General features: G+C 46.9%; 1 protein-coding gene across 1 annotated transcript in view; it reads right to left on the bottom strand.

Annotated features, from left to right (window-relative positions):
- Positions 1-19,981, bottom strand: part of DNAAF9 (dynein axonemal assembly factor 9) — an 83,738-nt gene extending 63,757 nt beyond the window's left edge. Inside the window, exons 1-5 of the mRNA XM_081960448.1 lie at positions 19,470-19,981; positions 10,414-10,493; positions 4,149-4,268; positions 3,907-4,031; positions 1,957-2,053 (exon numbers count right to left, since the gene is read on the bottom strand). Coding sequence (XP_081816574.1) covers positions 1,957-2,053; positions 3,907-4,031; positions 4,149-4,268; positions 10,414-10,493; positions 19,470-19,942 — 895 coding nt within the window. The 5' untranslated portion in view covers positions 19,943-19,981. The remainder of the gene's footprint in view (positions 1-1,956; positions 2,054-3,906; positions 4,032-4,148; positions 4,269-10,413; positions 10,494-19,469) is intronic.
- Positions 19,982-21,528: the final 1,547 nt, after the last annotated feature.

The raw sequence follows: 21,528 nt of genomic DNA, 5'->3' as shown, positions 1-21,528 counted from the left end.
CAGAGTGCACCCAGTGTGAATACTTTGAGACAACCCAGGAGCAAAATACAGTAAACAGGTTGGTCTTTCAAATAGTGGTTTATCTACAAGGAGAATAGCTTGACTCCCTCTTCTTTGTGGCAGCCCCGAGATATTGAAACTCTGCTATCATGTCTCCCCTAGTCCTTCTCTTCATTCAACTAGACATCCCCAGTTCCTGCAACCGTTCTTCATATGTTTTAGCCTCCAGTCCCTTAATCCTCTTTGTAATGTTTATCATTACCCTGACAATAAATGACCAGAGTCTTGCAAATTTGTTGCATCAGTTTTGGCTAGTCTCAGTAACCCGTTCTCCCCCCTCCAACACACACACACACACACACACACACACACACCACTTCACAATCCCTGCGAAGGCTGCTCTGCTTAAGATCCTGGCATCCCATTGTTAACAGGAAATCAAGATTCTTTTCTGTTCTAAAAAAGAAAGCTACATTATTATTATCATCATCATCATAAATGAATCTGTTCTTTCCTCCCATAAAAAGAGGATTAAAACGCTGCTGGTGCAAAGCACAAGGGATCACTTGTGTTTCATTTTTACAGGGTGTGATTAACGCAAATTAGGCAGGAGCTCAAATTGCTCGCTTTGGAGACATTGCGGGTGTGATTTTCCTTCGAGGGCCGCTCAGATGAAGGCCAAAAATCCAGATGGGAAAAAAGTTAAGAGAGGCAGTCCTTGAATTACGTCTACAGTTGAGGCCCAACATTTCTGCTGCTAAGCGAGACGGTTGTTAAGTGAGTTTTGCTCCATTTCACAACCTTTCTGGCCACGGTTGTGAAGTGAGCAACCCGGTTGTTAAGTGAATCTGACTTCCCTGTTGAGTTTGCTTGTCAGAAGGTTGCAAAAGGAGATGATCACTTGACACACACACACACACACACACAAGTACAAGTACATGCCAGTTGCCAAGCCTTTGAATTTTGATCAAGTGACCACGGGGATGCTACAAAGGTCGTGACTGCGAAAAATGGTCATAACTCGCTTTTGGCAGTGCCGTAGTAACTAAATTGTTAAGTTAAATTATGAAATTATTTCACCATCGGGCAGAAGACATCAAAGCATGGCCAGCCGAACTAATCAGTTTAAAAATAGTTTCTATCCTTGGGCTAACAGACTCTTAAACACAACCACAAGCGTTCTACGCACCCGTGGAAATGTAGGACTAGTTTTTCTTTTTCTTTCTTTTTTTTCCTAATTATTTGCATAGGGATTACCGTATTTTTTGGAGTAAAAGACGCACCAAGGTTTTGAAGAGGTAAATTAAAAAAAAAAAGTTTCTGCACTCTGCAGACCTCACAAAAATGGCCCGTTTTTTGCGAAAATGGGCCCTTTTTTTTCACAAAAAAGGGCATGAATAGCCTTTAGGAGGCTTATAGGGTGCTCCTGGGGGGGAAGGGGCAAAAATGAGCAAAAAATGACCCATTTTTCACAAAAACAGGCCCGTTTTCTGTCAAAAAAATTGTATGCATAGCCTTTAGGAGGCTTATAGAGTGCTCCTGTGGGCTGGAGGGGGGGGGGCAAAAACAAGCAAACAAAGGCGCCCTTTTTGCTCATTTCTGCCCTCCCCAGACCCCAGGAGCTCCCTGAAAGCCTCCTAAAGGCTCTGCATGGCCATTTTGATGAAGGGGATGGGGTTTCGGGAGGCCAAAAATGCTGTATTCAATGTATAAGACGCACCCAGATTTTCAGCCTCTTTTTTGAGGGAAAAGGGCGCGTCTTATACTCCGAAAAATACGGTACTCTTTACACTATTTACGTTGTTTGTATTGTTTGTCACGGATTGCACCAGTGAGGCTAAAACCAATTTCGGTGCATGCATGATGTACAATGACAATAAAGGCTATACTGCTAAATGTACCGTTGTAAGTCGAGGACGGTCTGATTTCAAAGAATTGGGTTTTTCTCAAACCTACCTTGGGAGCTGAAGGGAATGCCGATCCGGCTGCAATCTCGAACCATATCCACAAAGCTGGAAATTTTAAATTCTTCAGCCGACTCTTCATCTTCATACTAATAAAACAACAAGAAGGGAAGAATCTTTGGAAAATAAAGAGTGTAAGTCAGCTTTCGTGCCTAAGATGGGACTAGAACTCTCCGTCTCCTGGTGACTGAGCCAAATTCACCTCGCCAGCTTTCATGCCTAAGATGGGACTAGAACTCATCACCTCCTGGTGACTGACCCAAAGCCACCCAGCTGGCTTTCATAGCTAAGGCGGAACTAGAATTCCCAGTCTCGTAGTGATTAGTCCAAAGCCACCCAGATGACTTTCATACCTAAGGTGGAACTAGAACTCATCATCTCCTGGTAATTGACCCAAAGTCACCCTGCCAGGTTTCATGCCTAAGGCAGGACTAGAACTCACCACCTCCTGGTGATTGGCCAAAACACAGCCAGTTGGCTTTCATGGCTAAAGTGGGACTAGAACTCCCAGTCTCCTAGCGATTAGCCCCAAAGTCACTCAGCTGGCTTTTATACCTATGGTGGAACTAGAATTAGGCCATCACCTTAACTACTACACCAAACTTTCTCTCTCTCTCTCTTTCTACTGGGTGGAATATGCCCAGCAAGCCATTTTCTGCCCCAAAGTAAAAAAATACTTGTGCAAGCCCTCGAAAGCTAGTTCGTGGCGAATTACGAAAAGGACGCCTTCGTTCCTGCCGCTCTCAGATCGCGCCATTCTCCCTGCTTTCAAAGCAGCAAATTTCCTGCCAGAGACACACAGCTTAACGCGAGCCTTTTCCTTTTCCAAAGAAAACCAAGCCAACAAAAGGAAACGGGCCTAAAATCCAGCTTCTGCACATTTCCCAAAGCCCAAACACTGGACGGTGAACTCCGCCAAGCTCGTTGCTTTGTTTTTTTAAAAAAAAGGATTTTACAGAATTTCTTGAAAGGAGGACGATAAAATGAGCAGAGCCTTGGCACTCTTGAATGGGGGGGGCGTGCCGAAGAGGCTGTTTGTGATTTTTCAGAAGGGTTTTTCATAAACCCTCTCCAATTTAAAATCCACGCCTATTGTGCTCGGCTGCATGGATGCCAAATTCGCTTTATGGCGCTCCTGGCATTTCGTTATCCAAGGCAGCTCCCGCTTTGGGTTGATGGCGCACGAGGTCGGAAAAGGAACGGAATACAAAAGAAGGGCAGAAACAAGCTTGGGACCCAAAATTGGGCATTTTAAAAGCCCGGGGGGACGGACGGACGCCAACTCCCCCTGCGAACGCATCAAACATCTCCAAAATGAAAGATGCCGATGGCAGAGAAGGAAGCCGGCTGGAGAGCATTGGGAAAGCAGAAACTTGGCGGGCCAAGAGACGAGGCTGGATGGATCTATGACACTGTGGAATTATAGAATACGAGCTGATAATCTGGCGTGGCCCAGGTATTTATTTATCCTAATTCTGTATTAGACAGGAAAAGCCCCGATTTTGTTGAAAATGTCCGAACCAAATGTTATTTCTAATGTTGGGTTTCCCCCCCTTACCAGAGGGAGCCCCCTTGTGGAGTACTGTGAAGCCATTACCATGGCAATTCCGCTGCGCTGTACAGTAGAAGCCATTTTACGGCAGCACGGTAGAAGCCATTTTAAGGCACAACAGGCTGCATCTTAACAGAACACACTGTTCTCTGTGTTAGGCAGAGGCAGAAGTAAGGTCTCCTGCTTGGGCCTGGGGTTGGACTAGATGACCTGCAAGGTCCCTTCCAACTCTGTTAATCCGTTAATTTCTCAACCTTGGCAATGCTAAGATGTGTGGACTTCAACTCCCAGAATTCCCCCGCCAGCCAGCTGAAATCCGGCGCAGGAAGTCCCAAACTTTCACACTCCGCGGCCCCCCATTGCTCCTCGATTTGTGGCTCATTCGCTAACCTCGGTTTCCGTCAGGCAGTGGAAATGCAGGTTTCTCCAAAACGCCACATAGGGCAAAAGGTAATTGTAGTTGACAGGGTTGCAGTAGAGATGGACGCTGTCTGGCTTAACCAGCAGGATCACGTCTGCAAAACAAGGGGTCGTAAGAAAAGGACTCATTAGAAGTGGGGAAACGCCGGCATTCATCGGAGACCAGGAACAGAGGTTCATACCACCCCGTGGGGGGAGCAGCTCCCTCTTACCATCGAGGACTTCTTCAGGGAATCCTGATCTCTCAAACTCGTTGTTGTTCTGGCTGTACAAACCGAAGAGGAGATAGTTGGCGAGTTCCCGGCATCCTTCATTGTACCGACTATCAATTCCTGCAACAACAACAAAAAAAGGACATTTGGAAAATTAGAGATGTTATTTGTTGTTTGGGTTCGGGGGGGGGAGGGGGGTGACCGCTCAGAAAGTACCAAGAGAAGAGAATATTTGCAGGGTTGAACCTGGGGGGGGGGGGGGCTTGGTGATCTCTGAGCTTGGGTGCTTTCTTGCAGACGTTTCGTGACCCAACTGGGTAACATTATCAGTGTCAGAAACTAGGAAACAGCCTAATCAAGAGTTGTAAGCAGCCTGATCAAGGAACCAGCTATATATGAAGAGAGTAGACCTTGCTCCCTTGTAGCACTGATGATGTTACCTAGTTGGGTCATGAGATGTCTGTAAGAAAACCACCAAGCTTAGAGTGCACCAAGGGCCCCACAGTCCTAAGTTCTCCTCCTTTCTGTAAACCCCATCCCCTTCTAACACTGATGATATTCCCTAGTTGGGTCATGAGAGGTCTGTAAGTAAATCACCAAGCTCAGAGAGCTCCAAGGACCCTACATTCCCCCCCTCCCCCTCCTCTTTGCCTTCTATTTCTCCTTCTCCTCCTCCTCTCTGCAAATCCCGCTTCCTTCTAACACTGATGATGTTACCTAGTTGGGTCATGAAACGTCTGCAAGAAAACCACCAAATTCAGAGAGCACCAAAGACCCCACAGTCCTCCTCCTCCTTTTCCTTTCATTTCTCCTTCTCCTCCTCCTCTCTGCAAATCCCGCTCCCTAATAGCGCTGAAGATGTTACCTAGCTGGGTCATGAAACATCTGCAAGCAAACCACCAGGCCCTGAGAGCACTAAGGACCCCACAGTCCTTTTCCTCCTTTTCCTTTTCCTCTTCCTCCTCTTTTCCTCCTCCCCCCATTCCTGCAAACCCACCTTCCTTCTAGCACTGATGATGTTACCAAGTTGGGTCATGAAACGTCTGCAAGAAAACCACCAAGCTCAGAGGGCACCAAGGACCCCACAGCTCAAACCTGAGCTACAAGTATTCCCTTCTACTGGTTGCAGCTGTCCTTCCTCTCACGCCTCTCCTTTCAGTAGCAGCTACTCAAATATATGCCAGTTGTCACTTGAGCCTAGGAATGCGGAAACAGCTGGAAGTGCAAGGATTGCTTTTAAGTTATTATTTTTTCCCAATGCTGTTAAAACTTTTTAAGATGTGTGGATGTCAACTCCCAGAATGTCCCAGCTAGGCCTGGGGAATGACCCTTCACGTTGTCCACGTTTCCAACATAAATCTGAAATGCCCTCACACCTTCTAGATAGTTTTCCTGCCGTTCTATATACCCTTTTGAAGAAATTCTAAAATTTTAACACATCAACTTCGTTCGACCGAATGCTTTTCCACAGCTCCAAGAAGTCCACATTTCTTAGCAACATAGGCAATGGTGGGATTCAAATAATTTAACAACCGGTTCTCTGCCCTAAACACTGGGCGGGCGGGCGGGCGTGGCATGCTGGAGCATGGGCAGGGGGTGTGACAGGCAGCACTCAGACTCCTACCCCCCCCCCCGGGAGCAAAAACGGGCCATGGTGGGATGGGGGGCTGCGCCGCACCCCTCCATGCCCCGTTTTGGGCCTAGTAGGCCTCCCTGCAGCTTCTTGGGAGCAAAAACGGGCCATGGAGGCGGCGGGGTGCACACATGCCTTGTTTTAGGCCTAGTAGGCCTCCCTGCAGCCTTCTGGGCACAAAAACGGGCCACAGGGGCCACGCCACACACCCCGCGACCCATTTTGGGCCTAGTAGGTTTCCTTGCAGTCTCCTGGGAGCAAAAACGGGCCACGGAGGGAAGGGCGCATGCCACTCCTCCCATGCCTCGTTTTAGGCCTAGTAGACCTCCCTGTAGACTCCTGGGAGCATTTGGGGGCCGCGCCACACCACACCCCTCCCGTGCCTCGTTTTGGGCCTAGTAGACCTCCCTGCAGCCTTCTGGGAGCAAAAATGGGCTTGGGGGGGAGGCGCCATTTTGGGCCTAGTAGGCCTTCCTGCAGCCTCCCCAAAGCATTAGCAGGCCGCAGGAGGGCGGAGCCACACCGGACCCCTCCCGCACCCCATTTTAGGCCTAGTAGGTCTGCAGCCTCCTAGGAGCAAAAAAGTGGGGTATGTGTGTAGAGGGGGGGGGAACTCCTGGAAGGGGCGAGGCCAGCCAGCAATTTAACAACCGGTTCGTTCGAACCAGCCCGCACCGGATGAATCCCACCACTGAATATAGAGGATATTTCTATTTTGCCATTCTAGATATGACGTATTGATCTTAGCCGCTCTGGATAGGATTGTTTGTTTGTTTGTTTTATTGGATTTATATGCCGCCCTTCTCCCAAAGGACTCATGATGCAACTTAGCAATTTAAAAGATGGTTTCGGGATATCTCTCCTTTAGGAAAACCAGCGGGTAACATCGAATGGAGGAGCCAGCAGAATTAATTGCGGGTGGGGTTTGGCATGAAGTTTACACCTTGCAAAGGTAGCTGGTGTCAGCAGGATGCGTTTCCACCCCACCTACGGTGCCAGAGCGTTTTAATTTGCTTCCGTGAGTTCAGAGTGACTTCCACCCAAAAGGTGTTATCAATGAGACGCGGAATATTTCAGTGCAACAATGATTCCACCAAGCAGCCAAATTAGAGACGCCGATCCGACTTTGATACCTGTTGCAATTTGTTTGTTGGAACCTCAAATGTGGCACCTTGGAAATATGGTGCCGTTTGATTTCCCAGTTAATAAAGTGCGTAAGATTGTTGTCCAGAGGAACTACCCCTCTCCATTCTGGACCAGTTACTGTTCCTTCATCTGGAGGGGGTTTTAAGTAGAACAAGAAATTTGCAATTTTCCTTGATGGCGGAGCAGAAATATCCAAGAACTCCAAAAAAAGGATGGGCAATAATTTCTTCTCCCGATCCCAGAAAAACCTAGAACCAAAACTGATCCCGCCTTAAGAAATTTCATTTCATTTCTTTGTTTGTATCACGCCTTTATTATTCTCACAAACAACGCAGCAAACATATTCCATACATCTTCCTCCTCGTGTTTTCCCCATCACAACAACCCTACGAGGTGGGCTGAGAGCAAGAGACTGATCCAAAGTCACCCAGCTGGCATTCTTGTTTAAAACAGGGCTAGAACTCACCATCTCCTAGTGCTCTGCCCTAAGTCACCAACTGGGTTACGTGCCTAACACAGGGCGGAACTCACCATCTGTTCATGCCAAAGGCAGGACTAGAACTCCCTGTCCCCTGGTGATTGGCCCAAAGTCACCCAGTCGGATTTCATGCCCGAGATAGGACTAGAACTCACTGTCTCCTGGTGATTGGCCCAAAGTCACCCAGTCAGATTTCATGCCCGAGATAGGACTAGAACTCACTGTCTCCTGGTGATTGGCCCAAAGTCACCCAGTCGGATTTCATGCCCGAGATAGGACTAGAACTCACTGTCTCCTGGTGATTGGCCCAAAGTCACCCAGTCGGATTTCATGCCCGAGATAGGACTAGAACTCACTGTCTCCTGGTGATTGGCTCAAAGTCACCCAGTTGAATTGTTTACGTTCATTTGTTGTTATAGAAATGGCCAGTTTATATTATTATGGAAAAGTCAGAAAGTTGAAGTTAATGCTTTATTCTACTGCAGGGGTGTCCAAACTTGGGAACTTTAAGACTTGTGGACTTCAACTCCCAGAATTCCCCAGCCAGCTTTGGACACCCCTGATCTACTGCAACAAAGGGAGTCAATGCTTTTTTCCCCTTTCCCCCTTTTCTTCTTTCCCCTCCCCCTCCCCACTGTGCCCTACTATTTGCTTGAGTATTTTCCTATTTTATTATATCGTTTAATAAAGTTTTTTAAAGTATGCAAAGCTAAACGAAAACGGTACATATCCAGAGCTGAAGGTCCTTTACCGACAAGGAAGGAAGGAAGGAAGGAAGGAAGGAAGGGAGGGAGGGAGGGAGGGAGGGAGGGAGGGAGGAAGAAGGAAGGAGGAAGGAAGGAAGGAAGGAGGAAGGAGGGAGGGAGGGAGGGAGGGAGGGAGGGAGGGAGGAAGAAGGAAGGAGGAAGGAAGGAAGGAAGGAGGAAGGAGGGAAGGAGGGAGGGAGGGAGGGAGGAAGGAAGGGAGGGAGGGAGGGAGGGAGGGAGGGAGGGAGGGAGAAGGAAGGAGGAAGGAAGGAAGGAAGGAGGAAGGAAGGGAGGGAGGGAGGGAGGGAGGGAGGGAGGAAGAAGGAAGGAGGAAGGAAGGAAGGAAGGAGGAAGGAGGGAGGGAGGGAGGGAGGGAGGGAGGGAGGAAGGAAGGAAGGAAGGAAGAAAGGAAGGAAGGAAGGAAGGAAAGAAGGAAGGGTTTAAAATCTTCCAAAGGAGGTTCAGAGGGGGCCAGGGCAATTGCACAACCCCTCCCACTGGGCCAGGGCAAAGCCTCTTAAGAGGGGTCCCGGTTGGGAGGATTAGGCCTGGGGGAGCATCTGGGAGGGAGGGGCAGGCGAGCCTCCTTCTCCGTGGGGTGAGGCAGGGATAAAGCTCCGGGGCTGCCAAGATATCCAAGCCAGGATCAGAATTATGTCTGGGGAAAGTAGGGCAAGAAAAGGAGGTTTCAAAGTTAAAGAGTTCACAGATGGGGTTTTTTTTTTTTAAATACCCACAACGCCCGGCTGATTTTTAGACATGTCAGAACAACGTTAAATGCTGTCAGCGTTTCAGTAATAAATTTTCTTCCCACCTTCCATCTGGCACCCCGTTCTTGGCCCAAGTTCTGCCTTCGTTTCATTTCCACCAGCTGGAGAGACAGTTTTGCCTAGTGGTTAAGGCACCAGGCTAGGAAGGAGGAGACAGTGAGTTCTAGTTTCTGCCTTAACCATGAAAGTTGGCTGGGTGACTTTGGGCCAGTCACCAGGTGACAGTGAGTTCTAGTACTGCATTAACCATAAAAGCTGGCTGGGTGACTTTGGGCCAGTCACCAGGAGATAGTGAGTTCTAGTCCTGCCTTAACCATGAAAGCTGGCTGGATGACTTTGGCCCGGTTACCAGGAGACAGGGAGTTCTAGTCCTGCCTTAACCGTGAAAGCCAGCTAAGTGACTTTGGGCCAGTCACCAGGTGACGGTGAGTTCTAGTCCTGCCTTAGCCCTGAAAGCTGGCTGGGTGACTTTGGGCCTATGACCAGGAGATGGCGAGTTCTAGTCCTGCCTTAACCATGACAGCCAGCTCCAGATTTAGAGACAAAGCTCCCAGGGAGGCTAAAGGAGACAGAGCAGCTGCATTACAGGTAGTCCCCGACTTACAACAGTTCATTTAGTGACTGTTTGCAGTCACAAAAACGCAGCTTATGACCATTTTTCAAACCTACGACCATTGCAGCATCCCCATGGCCATGTAATCAAAATTCAGGTACTTGGCAACTCATATTTATGACCGTTGCAGCGTCTCGGAGAAGGGGGGGGGGTGTTGTGTGATTCTCTTCTGTGATCTTCTGACAAGAAAGCCAATGAGATTCACTTAACTGTCATGTTGCTAACTTAACAATTAAAAGTGATTCACTTAACAAATGTGGCAAAAAAAGGGCAGCTGCCTTTCATGCTTAAGGCGAGACTAGAACTCACCGTCTCCTGGTGACTGGCCCAAAACAACCCAGCCACCTTTCATGCCTAAAACGGGACTAGAACTCCCTGTCTCCCAGATTCTAGCTTGGTGTCTTAACCACTGGAACCAAATCGGCTCCCTTTCGCCTCGTTCTTTGCAAAAAATCTCACCCTGACTCAAGGAAGACCTGCACAGCCAACGGCTCATGTCCATTTAACCCAGGGGTGTCCAAACTTGGGAACTTTAAGACTTGGGGACTTCAACTCCCAGAATTCCCCAGCCAGCCATGCTGGCTGGGGAATTCTGGGAGTTGAAGTCCACAAGTCTTAAAGTTCCCAAGTTTGGACACCCCTGATTTAACCCAATTTCTGACTCCCTCCACAGTTTCAGGCCAAAGCAAGGCTGTTTAATCCTGCACTGTCTGTCTTCTTCGGGGAGAAAGCTGGAGACAGAGGCCGAAAGAGTCCAGGATGAGAGAATTATAAATTCTATAAAAAGCAGCCACCTTCTCTAAGAGAAGTAGCTTGGCGCACACATACACACACACACACACAGAGTGTCAATGCATGTGAAGGATGAAAAGAACTTACCCAAAATGCAGAGGATGCCATCTGGCTGGGACTTGTTGCTCTCCGTCAGAATGTTTTGAATTTGTCGAAGTCGGCTGCAACTGGGAAGAGAAAGAGGGGACAAGAATTAAGAGGCCCCAGTGGGAGAGGAAGAAGCCGAGTTGTTTTATGCAGGATTGGCAAAGCGAAGAGTAAACCCCCCCCCCTTTTTTTTTCTTTTTCTTTTTGGCTTTCTGCAGTTTTGCAAAATGCTATAGAAACAGAACAGGATTTGAAAGAAAAAAATAGAATTGAATTGAACTGAATTCAAAATAGGATAGAATGCAGAATAGAATTAGAAATCACAGAACAGAATAGAAATAAGAATGAAAATATAGAATAGAATAGAATTAGAAAGAATAGTATAGAATGCAGAATAGAATAAATACTGGAGAATAGAATAGAATGCAGAATAGAATAGAATAGAATTAGAAAGAATAGAATTGAAATGAACTGAATTGAATTCAAAATAAAATAGAATATAGAATAGAATAGAATTAGAAAGAACAGAACAGAATAGAAATAAGAATGAAAAAATAGAATAGAATAGAAAGAACAGAACAGAACAGAATTCAAAATAGAATACGATTTAGTAGAATAGACTAGAATTAGAAAGAATAGACTAGAATAGAATGCAGAATAGAATAGAATAGTTGGAAGGGACCCCGGAGGTCTTCTAGTCTAACCCCCTACTCAGGCAGGAAAATCGGCTAGGCCATTTCAGACAAAGTATATAATTTCAGTCAATGGCTACTTAAGGAGTGTTATGATCTCCACTATCATACATGTAGTCCATGATTTACGGCCACCACCGAGCCCCAAATTTCTGTTGTTAAGCGAGGTGAGGGTTAAATGAATTGTTTGCCCCATTTAATGACTTCCCTCTGCTTATAGTTGCTAAGTGAATCACTGCGAGATTCCGTTAGGGACAGGGTGGTGAAGTGAACCTGGCTTCCCTGTGGACTTGGCTTGACAGAAAGTCGTAAAAACGAATCGTGTGAACCCGGGACATGGCAATCGTCATAACTATGAGTCGGTGGACAAGCGTCAACCAATTTTGAACGTGACCGTGGGGATGCTGCATTCTGGACCAGCTGGAGTCTCCGGGTGCTCTTCAAGGGCAGCCCCATGTAGAGAGCATTACAGTAGTCCAGGCGAGAGACTATACTGTCTATGCTTTCTAATATGACTGTTGAACTTACTTCCTCCCTCCGTCTTTTCCCCTCCTTTCCTCCCTCCCTCCCTTTCCTCTTCCTCTTTCCCTTTCCACTTTTCCTTCCATTCTTCCTTCCTCCCATCCTCGTCTCTGTCTCCCTCCCTCCCTCCCTGAGATTCATCTCAAAAATACCATTTTACACTCCTTGAGGCCCTTAACTGGAAGCACTTTGTTAATTAAGAATTCCATAGACCAAGGTAGTCCTTGACCTACGACCATTCATTTAGTGACCAAAGTTACAACAGCCCCGAAAAAATGAACTTACAATCATTGTTCACGATGTTTGTAGCACCCCCACGAACAGGTGTTCAAAATCCAGATGCATGGCAACTGACTCATATTAATGACGGTCACAGCGTCATTAATATAGGCATGGGAGGGGGTGTCACGCGATCTCCTTTTGCGACCTGCTAACCAGCAAAATCCGTGGGGAAGCCAGATTCGCTTAACAACCATGGGACGAACTTATCAGCCGCCGTGATTCACTTAACCAAGAAAAGTCGTAAAACGGTGCAAAAAGTCGCTTTAAAAAAGCGTCTCACTGAACCACAGAAATTTCGGGCTGATTGGTGGTCGTAAGTCGAGGACTCCCTGCATTTTGCTGCTGACTTTTGCAACCGTTATTTCTTTTTCTTATTTTTCTTTTAAAAAAAAAAGTTTTTTATTAAACGCAAATTAAAACCTTGGACACTGTGTTAACTGTCCTGGCAAAGTCTTTGCCACACATACAAAGATACAAAAGTTATGCAGGATAAGCACCGTTCTTATTTACAATTTACAATACTATTCAGTATTTACAAATATAAAAAGATCGTATCTCCAACCAATGATGCTTTGTTTTTAATCTTATACATTTGCACTGTTGTAGTTTCATGCATAATTCTAATCTCTATTCTATAAATCTTAGCCGTTGCTTATTTTGGGTCTTTCCTTTTTTTGTTCCAACCATCGATAACATTTGTCCCAGATCTTATAATATTCTTGAAACCGCTATTTCTGTTCTGACAGCCAGCCAGGGATTTTTTATAGCTTGGGTGCCAAATTCCAGCCGACATCACCGACTCAGGGCAAATGTATTGTATCTCCCACGCAGGAGAAAAACAACCCTTAGAGAGCCAGGAAATATGAAGTTTTCTGCAGGGACTGGGCCTGCTTCCTCTCCCCCTGCTCCCTTTCAGTTGAAAAGCACCGTCAAATTAAACGAAGAATAAATAAAAGGGGGGAAGAGTAGAGAAGAAGGGCAGAAAATGTCAAAAGAGGCTCCAGCAGATATGTAGGAAAATGACTTGAGAGCAATTCCTCTGGACAGAAATCTCGGAGCGAGCCGAGAAAGGGTGACTCATTTCCTTAGGGTTATTTTTATACGTTCTCAGAAGTAAATTTGAGTCGGCGATTAGAAATTTTAAATTTCAAAATTGCAAAGAGAGCTGGCAGCAGACTCGGACAGTGAGGAGGGTTGGGGAGGAACATGGGCCAGTCCTTGGAGTTTCCCCACGTTTTTCATGTCGGAGGCCCATTTTTCCGTTTTGCATTTTATTCTTGTCGATCAAACAACATAATTCTGTATATATAACTATGCAAAGTATAGCCGAATAAAAATGGGTAAAAGTAAAAAAAAAAAAAGACACTTAAAAAAAAAACAATCTCTCATTCAAATCAAGGACTATCTCTACTCTGAAGGTGCAGAATATATATATATATATATATATATATATATTTGCTAGCCAAGCTCCTTCCAAACTCAGCTTCTGCTTCCGTTTTGTGGCCATCTTCATCTCCAGCTTCAGGTCTTGTTGGAGTGTCCAGAAGTGATTCCTGGGGTATTCATGTGATACGGTCAAAAGAGTCAAGATGGCGGCCCACAACTCTGCGGTCTGTTGTGGACTGCCAGCAACCAGCGGAGCTGGCGGCAGATTCGGAGAGTGAGGAGGTTGGGGAGGAACCTGGGCCAGTCCTGGAGTCTGGGGAAGGCTCTGATGAGGGCTCTGTGTCAGAGGCAGAGATGGGGCCAGGGCCGTCCGACAGTTATCAGCTGCCTTCGGAGTCGGAAATCAGTGAGGCAGAAGAACAGCTGGAGCCTGTTCCCAGTGTGCGCATGCGCAGAGTTGCCAGATGAAGGGAATAGCTAAAGAACAGGGGTTGACTTGGGAGTAAGGCCACAGGCGGACGATGAATGGCCCCTCCCAGAGGAAATAAAAGAGGAGCGAAAGGGGAGTGGAGTTTGCAGGAGACAATCAGTTCGCTTCATTGGTTCGTGACTCTCCGAGACTCCTTGCTTAAGTTTTGCAGATATCAGCCTGGCAGCTCTCCAAGGCAGAGAAGGTCTGTAACCGTAAATCCTCTCTTGAAAGACTTTGCTGGATGCGAATGAGCAGAATTCATAGTCAATTAATAAAAGGGGTTTTCGTGGAGACAAGGAGTTGGCTTCAGGCTCTTATAAATTAAAGGGGTGTGGAGTTTGCAGGAGACAATTAGTTCGCTTAATTAGTGTGAAGATTTGTTTGTGACTCTCAGAGACTCCTTGCCAAGTATTTCCTTGTACAACATTGCATTTGGAAGATATGAGCCTGGCAGCCCTCCAAGCCTGATAAGGTCTGTGGTTGTCAATTCACCCTTGAAAGACTGTTTGCCGGGACTTTGCTGGATGTGAAGGAGAGGAATTCACATCAGCTTCATAAAAAGGGGTTTTGTCGGGAGAAGGAGAAGCCTCGGTTAACGGCTTTTATTGGTAGTCCTTACAATACTTTGCTTTAGTGACTGCTCAAAGTTACAACGGCACGGAAAAGAAGTGACCGATCACCATTTTTTCACAGCAACCACACACAGTCATCGAGATCAAAATTCAGAGCCTTGGCAAATGTTTCATACTTATGACGGTCGCAGTGTCCCAAGGTCAGACAATCCCCTTTTGACATGCAAAGTCAATGAGGAAGGCAGATTCAATGAACAACCTGGGTGACCAACTTAACAACCGCCGTGATTCACTGAACAACGGCGGCAAGAAACATCGTAAAATGGGGCAAAACTCACTTAACTGTCTTACTCAAGAATTTTGGGGCACAACAGAGGTCGTAAGTTGAGAACCTCTATATACAAAAAGCAGCTGTTGTGGCAGTTATCTTCTTTCTTTCCTTTCCTTCCTTTCTGTTTTTCTTTCTTGTCTTCCTTCCTATCTTTCTTCCTTCCTCTTCTTTTTCTTTGTTTCCTGTCTTCCTTCCTTCCTTTCCTTCTCTACATTCCTTCATTCCTTTCTTTCTTTCCTGTTTTCCCATGTTTCTTTCTTTGTCTTCCTTCCTTCCACTCTCTACATTTCTTCCTTCCTCTTTCTTTCCTGTCTTCCCATGTTTCTTTCTTCCTTCCTTTATTCCTTCCTTCCTTCCCTCCTTTCCTCACTGTCAGTGCTTCCTTCCTTCCTTTTCCTCCCTTTTTCTTTCTTTTCTTTCTTTTCTTTCTTCCCTCCTTTCCTCCATCTGCTTCCTTCCTTCCTTTTCCACCCTTTCTTTCTTTTTTTCTTTCTTTCATTCTTTCTTTGCCTCCGCTCTGTTCATTTCCTACCCCACCAGCCTCGCCTGCACACAACCCTCCTCACAAAGCCCCCCCCCAGCCCCCCAAGACAATAGGCTCTTCTAAGCTGTGGAATGTGACAAATTCTTGGGGCTGAAATCTTCTTTCCCAGCATGCTTGAAAGGCCCCTGGGCTTCTAAGCCAAGCAGAGGTTCCCCAAATAGAGATAATCTTTGACCTACAACCACCATGGGGACTATTTACGTGGCTGAGGGAGGCCTTTGTTAAGGGTGCCGCGCCCTGTTTTATGACCTTTTATTGCCAAGGTGAGGAGAAGAGCTATGCTTAGATTTTTACAGGGAGTCCTTGATTTAACGACGCACCCGAGCCCAAAATTCCTGTTGCCAAGCAAGGCGGTTGAGTGACGTTTGCCCCATTGGTGACCTTCCTTGCCACGGTTGCTAAGCAAATCACTGCAGCTGTTAAGTGAATCACGCGGCCGTTAAGCGAATCTGGCTTCCCACGCCCCACCCCCAATTGATTTTCCTTGGGGGAAGCCAGCTGGGAAATGGCGATCACGGGACTCTGGGACTTTGTCACCCGTCATAAATACGTGCCAGGGGTGGGTTGCTGCCATTTTTACTACGCAATGCGCTTGCATGCGCCCGCTGTTCAATGTAAATTATTCTTCATGCATGCACAGAACAATTTACAGTGAATTGTGCACGCGCAGTCACGAAAAACCAAAATGGCGGTGGCCCAATGGCTGCGAGGCAACCAATTCTGGGGCGTGGCATGCCTGGGTCACTGACGGCTCTGCAGCCCAGGCCTGAATTCCGCTACCGGTTCAACCGAATCGGCAGCAACCCAACTCTGATACATGCCCAAGCGCCTGAATTTTCTTCCTGTGATTGCAACGGTGCGGAAACGGTTGTAAGTGCGAGGACCGATCCTAAAGTCACTTTTTTTCGCCGCCCTCGTCACTCCGAACTATTGCTAAACAAATGTTTGGAGACCGAGGACTACCAGTAATGCAAATTGGCTGTGCTGCAGGGGATATGCACGCATGCACACAGCACCCTCACCCAAAGAAATATGAGCTTCTCTGTCCTTGGTGCCTTGGGGACAAGGTTACCCAACAACCCAAGATCCTTACGTTGCTGGGTTTAGTTACACACATTCCTCAGAATTTATGTTGCATTCTTCTCCTTTGAGGACTGGTAGATATTAAGCCGGTAGTTGAGAAAATGTATTAAGTTACCTGTCACCTTGGCAAGCAAAATTTGCCCTTCCATGCAAATAGAGAGAGAGATTAAAAAAAAAAAGCAGAAAGACCAAGAAATTAAAAAGCAGGTACAAAACCGGAGAATGAATAAAAGGCAGAAATACAAAATAGACTGTAGACCAAAATAGTAGGAATTAAAAGGATATAAGATGATATAGAATTGATAGAAAAGATATATGAAAATATGTATAGGTAGGTAGGTAGGTAGGTAGGTAGGTAGGTAGGTAGGTAGTAGGTAAGGTAGGTAGGTAGGTAGGTAGGTAGGTAGGTAGGTAGGTAGGTACATAGATAGATAGATAGATAGATAGATAGATAGATAGATAGATAGATAGATAGATAGATAGATAGATAGATAGATAGATAGATAGATTTGGAAATATAAGATTTATATGTACAGATAAAAGGAACACGCAGGTAAACGAAGTATAATGTGTTGCAAAGATGTTGTGTTTGCATAAACAAAATAAAATATTTCCTTTTAAAAAAGGAAGAGAATTATGACCAAAGGCTGCAGTAGATTTCTCTGGAGATCACAAGGGGGAAGTCCAACCTGGGCCACTTTTAAAAGACGTACCGACGTCAACTCCCAGAATTCCCCCCCCCCTCAGCCTGCTTCTCCAAAATAACCCACAATGAAAGCCTCATCGCACGCCAATCTTTTTTTTTTTTCCAGGCTTGCATTTTCGGCTGCTGTTTTTCCTTAGGCCGTCAACGACGACGACAACAACAAAAGAAACTCCTTGTCTGGTTGCCAAGCACCCCAATTTTGATCCTGTGAGTGTAGGAAGGCTGCGTGATGGTTGTAAGTATGAGGACTTGTCACGAGATCCTTTTTCCCCCCCCAATTGTGATTTCGAAGGGTTGCTGAACAAAATGGCTGTGAGAGACAAAAAAACGAACGACACTACTGCACTACAAAGAACCTGTTAGAATGTAGAATATAGAATAGTTGGAAGGGGCCTTGGAGGTCTTCTAGTCCAACCCCCTGCTCAGGCAGGAAACACTAGTGCAGCACTGACAACTTCTGGAGGCAACTTCCACTGATTGTCCTCATGTCAGGAAATTTCTCCTTAATTCTGGGTTTCTTCTCTCCTTGATTAGTTTCCCCCCATTGCTTCTTGTCCTGTCTTCTGGTGCTTTGCAGAATAGCTTGACTCCCTCTTCTTTGGGGCAGCCCCTGAGATATTGGAAGACTGCTATCATGTCTCCCCTAGTCCTTCTTTCCGTTCAACTAACACATACACAATTCCAGCAACCGTTCTTCATATGTTTTAGCCTCCAGTCCTCTAATCAACTCCTTCCTCTGAAAAACATGCTGTTTTTTCACTCATTTGCTTAGATTCCTGAAATTGCTCCCATCTCTCCTGCAGACTCTCTAGGAGTTCTTTCTAAACTCTATATCTTTTAAGATTTGTGGACTTCAATTCCCAGAATCCCCCAGCCAGCATGGAAAGACCCTTTCTTAGGAAGGGCTCAGGAGAGGAAGCGCTTTTAGCCATTTTTAGGCAGGATTTTATTACTATAAAAGGATGCAGGAAAAAAAACTGGATTTTCACAAGAAGGCCAGATCAATCATCTCTACAGGTAGTCCTCAGGTTATGACAATTGAGCCCAAATTTTCTGCTGCAAAGCAAGACTTTGGTTCAGTAAATTTGAAAGAGGGAGAGGAGGAAGAGGAGAGAGAGGAGGAGGAAGAAGAGGATGAAGGGGAAGAGGAAATTTCCATTGCTAAGCAAGGCAATTATTGAGCTTCCTGCCATTGTACAACCTTTTTTGCTGCAGGTGTTAAGTGAATCACTGCAGTTGTTAAGTGAATCACTGCAGTTGTTAAGTGAATCTGGCTTCCCCACTGACGTGGCTTGTCAGAAGTTCGCAAACGGGGAACACGTGACTCCAGGGCACTGCGACCGTCATAAACATGAGTTGCCAAGTATCACGTGGTCATGGGGATGCTGCAACGGTTGTAAATGTGAAAAACAATGCTAAGTCACTTTTCTCAGCCGTTGTGACGTTGAACGGCCACTAAGTGAACTGTTGCAAGTCGAGGCCTGCCTCCTCCCCCTCCCCACTCCGTTTCTTTAGGGTCTCTTCACAATCAACCCATGGAATAGATCCAGAAGGCGAGCAACTGGCTTAAAGGGATCTACAGCGACGCTCCCAAGTCACCCATATTTAAAAGATGGATCCACACAACAACACCTAACCGGGTCGCTGAGCCAGCTGGCTTCCTGGTTGTGCAACGCACGCCAAAACACAACAATCCAGACAACAAAGTTTGGCTGCAAATCCTCCTCCTCCTCCCCCACCCTGCCCAGGTTTGCAAATGCATCCAATTCCATCTGAAAGGGGGTTGAGCGTGTTGTGGGAACGCAACCCAATTGTCAAATTGCTGGGTTGAATTACACCACCCGTCGCTAATCGGGGCAGCCAGCTTGGACTATTCCAGCCACGGATTTTGATTTTTTTTTTATGGGGGATACAAGATAAAGTTCAATATGGCGGGTGGGGAGGGGGGAGAACCCCAAAGATGCTTCTCTGCAGGGTCATCAGGAGACAGGAGGGGTTGTTTTTTAAGAACCACAGTCATGTCTGCAGACGGGATTTCCTGGTGGTGCCCCATCCACCCCTGACCCCTCCACCTCTGCTAAATTTCAACTTTTTGGGGGAGAGGAAAAGGAGAACCCCAAAAGATGCTTCTCTGCAAAGTCATCATGAAGAGGGACCGCGTGTCAACCTGTTTCCTTGGGATGCCCATCCAGCCCCGCCGCCCCCCCAAAATCTGGATCTCCTGGTGGCCTCCCATCCGAGAACAATCCCCTTGGCCCTCCTGCAGGCTTTGCAGCACTCTTCCCCAGGGGCCAAAACTCTACCCCCCCCGCCCCCACCCTCCCCACGTGCCCCAGACTCCCAGGCCCCGCCCCCTCTCGAGGCCCCGCCCCCCGCCCCACCCGCGGCTCCCCAGGGAGGAGCCGGCCCGGAAGCGTCCGACTCGGGTCAGGGAGCCGTGCGAAGGCGGCGCGTGTACAGCCTCACCTGACGGCGGGCTGGGTGCCCCCTCGGACCTTGGAGCGCCCCCTGCGGGCCGGGGGCGGCAGCAGCACCCGCGGGCTGCGCGAGGAGAGCAGCGCCATTGTCCCTCCGCCGGGCCTGCCGAGTGCTCTGACGGGAGGGGCGGGCCGTACCAACGGATCAGCGGCTGGAGGGAGGGACGAGGGAGGAGCGGCAAAACGCCGTCCTCCGAAGGGCGGGTCCATTTGCCTTCCTCCGATGGCCCCCTCCCTGGCGTCGCCGGAGGACACCCCCACCGCCCGACGCCAAGATGGTACGTCCCAGGAGCAGCTGTTCGCGGGGGGGGGGTGGAAAAAAGGCGAGAGAGAGGGCGAAGGCGTTGCCTTGGCAACTGCAGAGCAGCCGGCCACGCCTCTTAGCGACCCCCCTGTCGGACGCGGAGGAAGCAGGCGGGCCTTAGCAACGCCTCTCTTTCCCCAAGCGGCGCCCTCCGTCATTGGAGACTCCCAGACCCATCCACCCCTTTCCTCTCTATCCAAGACTACAGCTTCCAGGATTCCCAGCCAGCAGGAGCTTTTCACAGATTGGAGAGATGGAATTGGTTAAAACAGCCACTGAGGATAGTTGCAAAGAAGATGCTACGGAGCCGAGTGCGAAGTCTGGAGGAAGGAAGATGGACAGCTGCCTCCCAGGAATGATATATGACTCATATTTTGCAACCTGAAAGGTGGTTGGACTTCCGTTCCCAGAATTCCCCATCCAGCACGGGACTCCCAGGGGATTCTGGGAGTTGAAGTCCAGGCATCTTAATATGGCTGAGATGTTTTAAGCATCATCTGGTTTTAATCTCTCTTGCGGTTTATCTTTCTTGTTAATTTATCATTTAATTATTTGACTGTTTTATTTCTAATTGATATGGTGTTTTTTTCTCTTGTGAGTCACCCAGAGTCACCTATACCAGATGGGCAGTTACATAACCCTATTTCTTTTCCACTTTTAAGTTACAGTTTTTCACATTTCTGACTGAGACATCAATAGTTTAATGCTATTTTTAATGCCATTTTCTAAGAGAAGTTTAAAGAAACTGGACATTCTCACACACATGCAAATATAAATGTAAATATAAAGTTGTAGGAGCTTCATCACTGGAAGCTTTCAAGAAGAGACTGGACTGCCGTCTGTCACAAATGGTGTAGGGTCTCCTGCTTGGGCAGAGGGGTTGGACTAGATGACCTACAAGGTCCCTTCCAACTCTACCCTAAAGCTTAATCTGACGGGATGAGCCAGGTTCTATCAAGTTTTTCTCACGCTCCATTTTCTCCCTTTAAACAAAAGAATCAAACTTTGTAATTTTCTAGGGCTGCATCCCAATAAACCATTTAAGGCTTGAAAAATGATCATCACCCAGGATCTATTTCCAAGGGTGACCCAGAGGCCAGCTTTGCAATTTCTTGCCAGGGAAAGTGGGGGCAGAAAAACCACCTACAGTTTTCTGCTGGATAGAAATTGTTAGATAAAATTGGAAACAGCTGCATAAATCAAGCGTCTCCTGCAGTAGAAAACCCTGGAAATCACCTGGCTGAGCTCTCCCAGGAAAGGAGGAAGCCCCAAACAGCCACATTCAGATGAGAGAAGGAGGATGGAAGATAGGAAGTAAGGAAGGGGGAGAGAGAGAGAGAGAGAGAGAAAGAAAGAAAGAAAGAAAAAAGAAAGGAGGGAAGGAAGGAAAGAGAGAAAGAAAGAAAGAAAGAAAGAAAGAGGAAAAGAAAGAAAAATTGATAGAGTTAGGAAGGAAGGAGAAAGACGTGGGAAGGAAAGAAGAGAAATAGTGAAGGAGAAAGGAAAAGAAGGAAGGAAAGAGAAAAAAGGAAAAGAAAGAAAAAGGAAGGAATGAGAAAGATGGGAGGGAAAAAAGGCAGGAAAGGATTCAAAGAAAGTGAAAGGAAGGAAGGAAAGAAAAAAGAAAAAGAAAGAGGAAGGAAGGAGAAAGATGTAGGAGAGAGGAAAGGAAGGAGAGGAAAATTGAAGGAAAGAGAAAAGGAAGGAAGGAAAGAGAAAGAAAGGAAAGGGAAAGAGACAGGAA

The sequence above is a fragment of the Natrix helvetica genome (assembly GCF_964273705.1).
Source record: "Natrix helvetica genome assembly, chromosome: 7".
Lineage (NCBI taxonomy): Eukaryota > Metazoa > Chordata > Lepidosauria > Squamata > Natricidae > Natrix > Natrix helvetica.
Note: the sequence above shows the minus strand (reverse complement) of the source record. Positions and strands in the feature narration are given on the sequence as shown.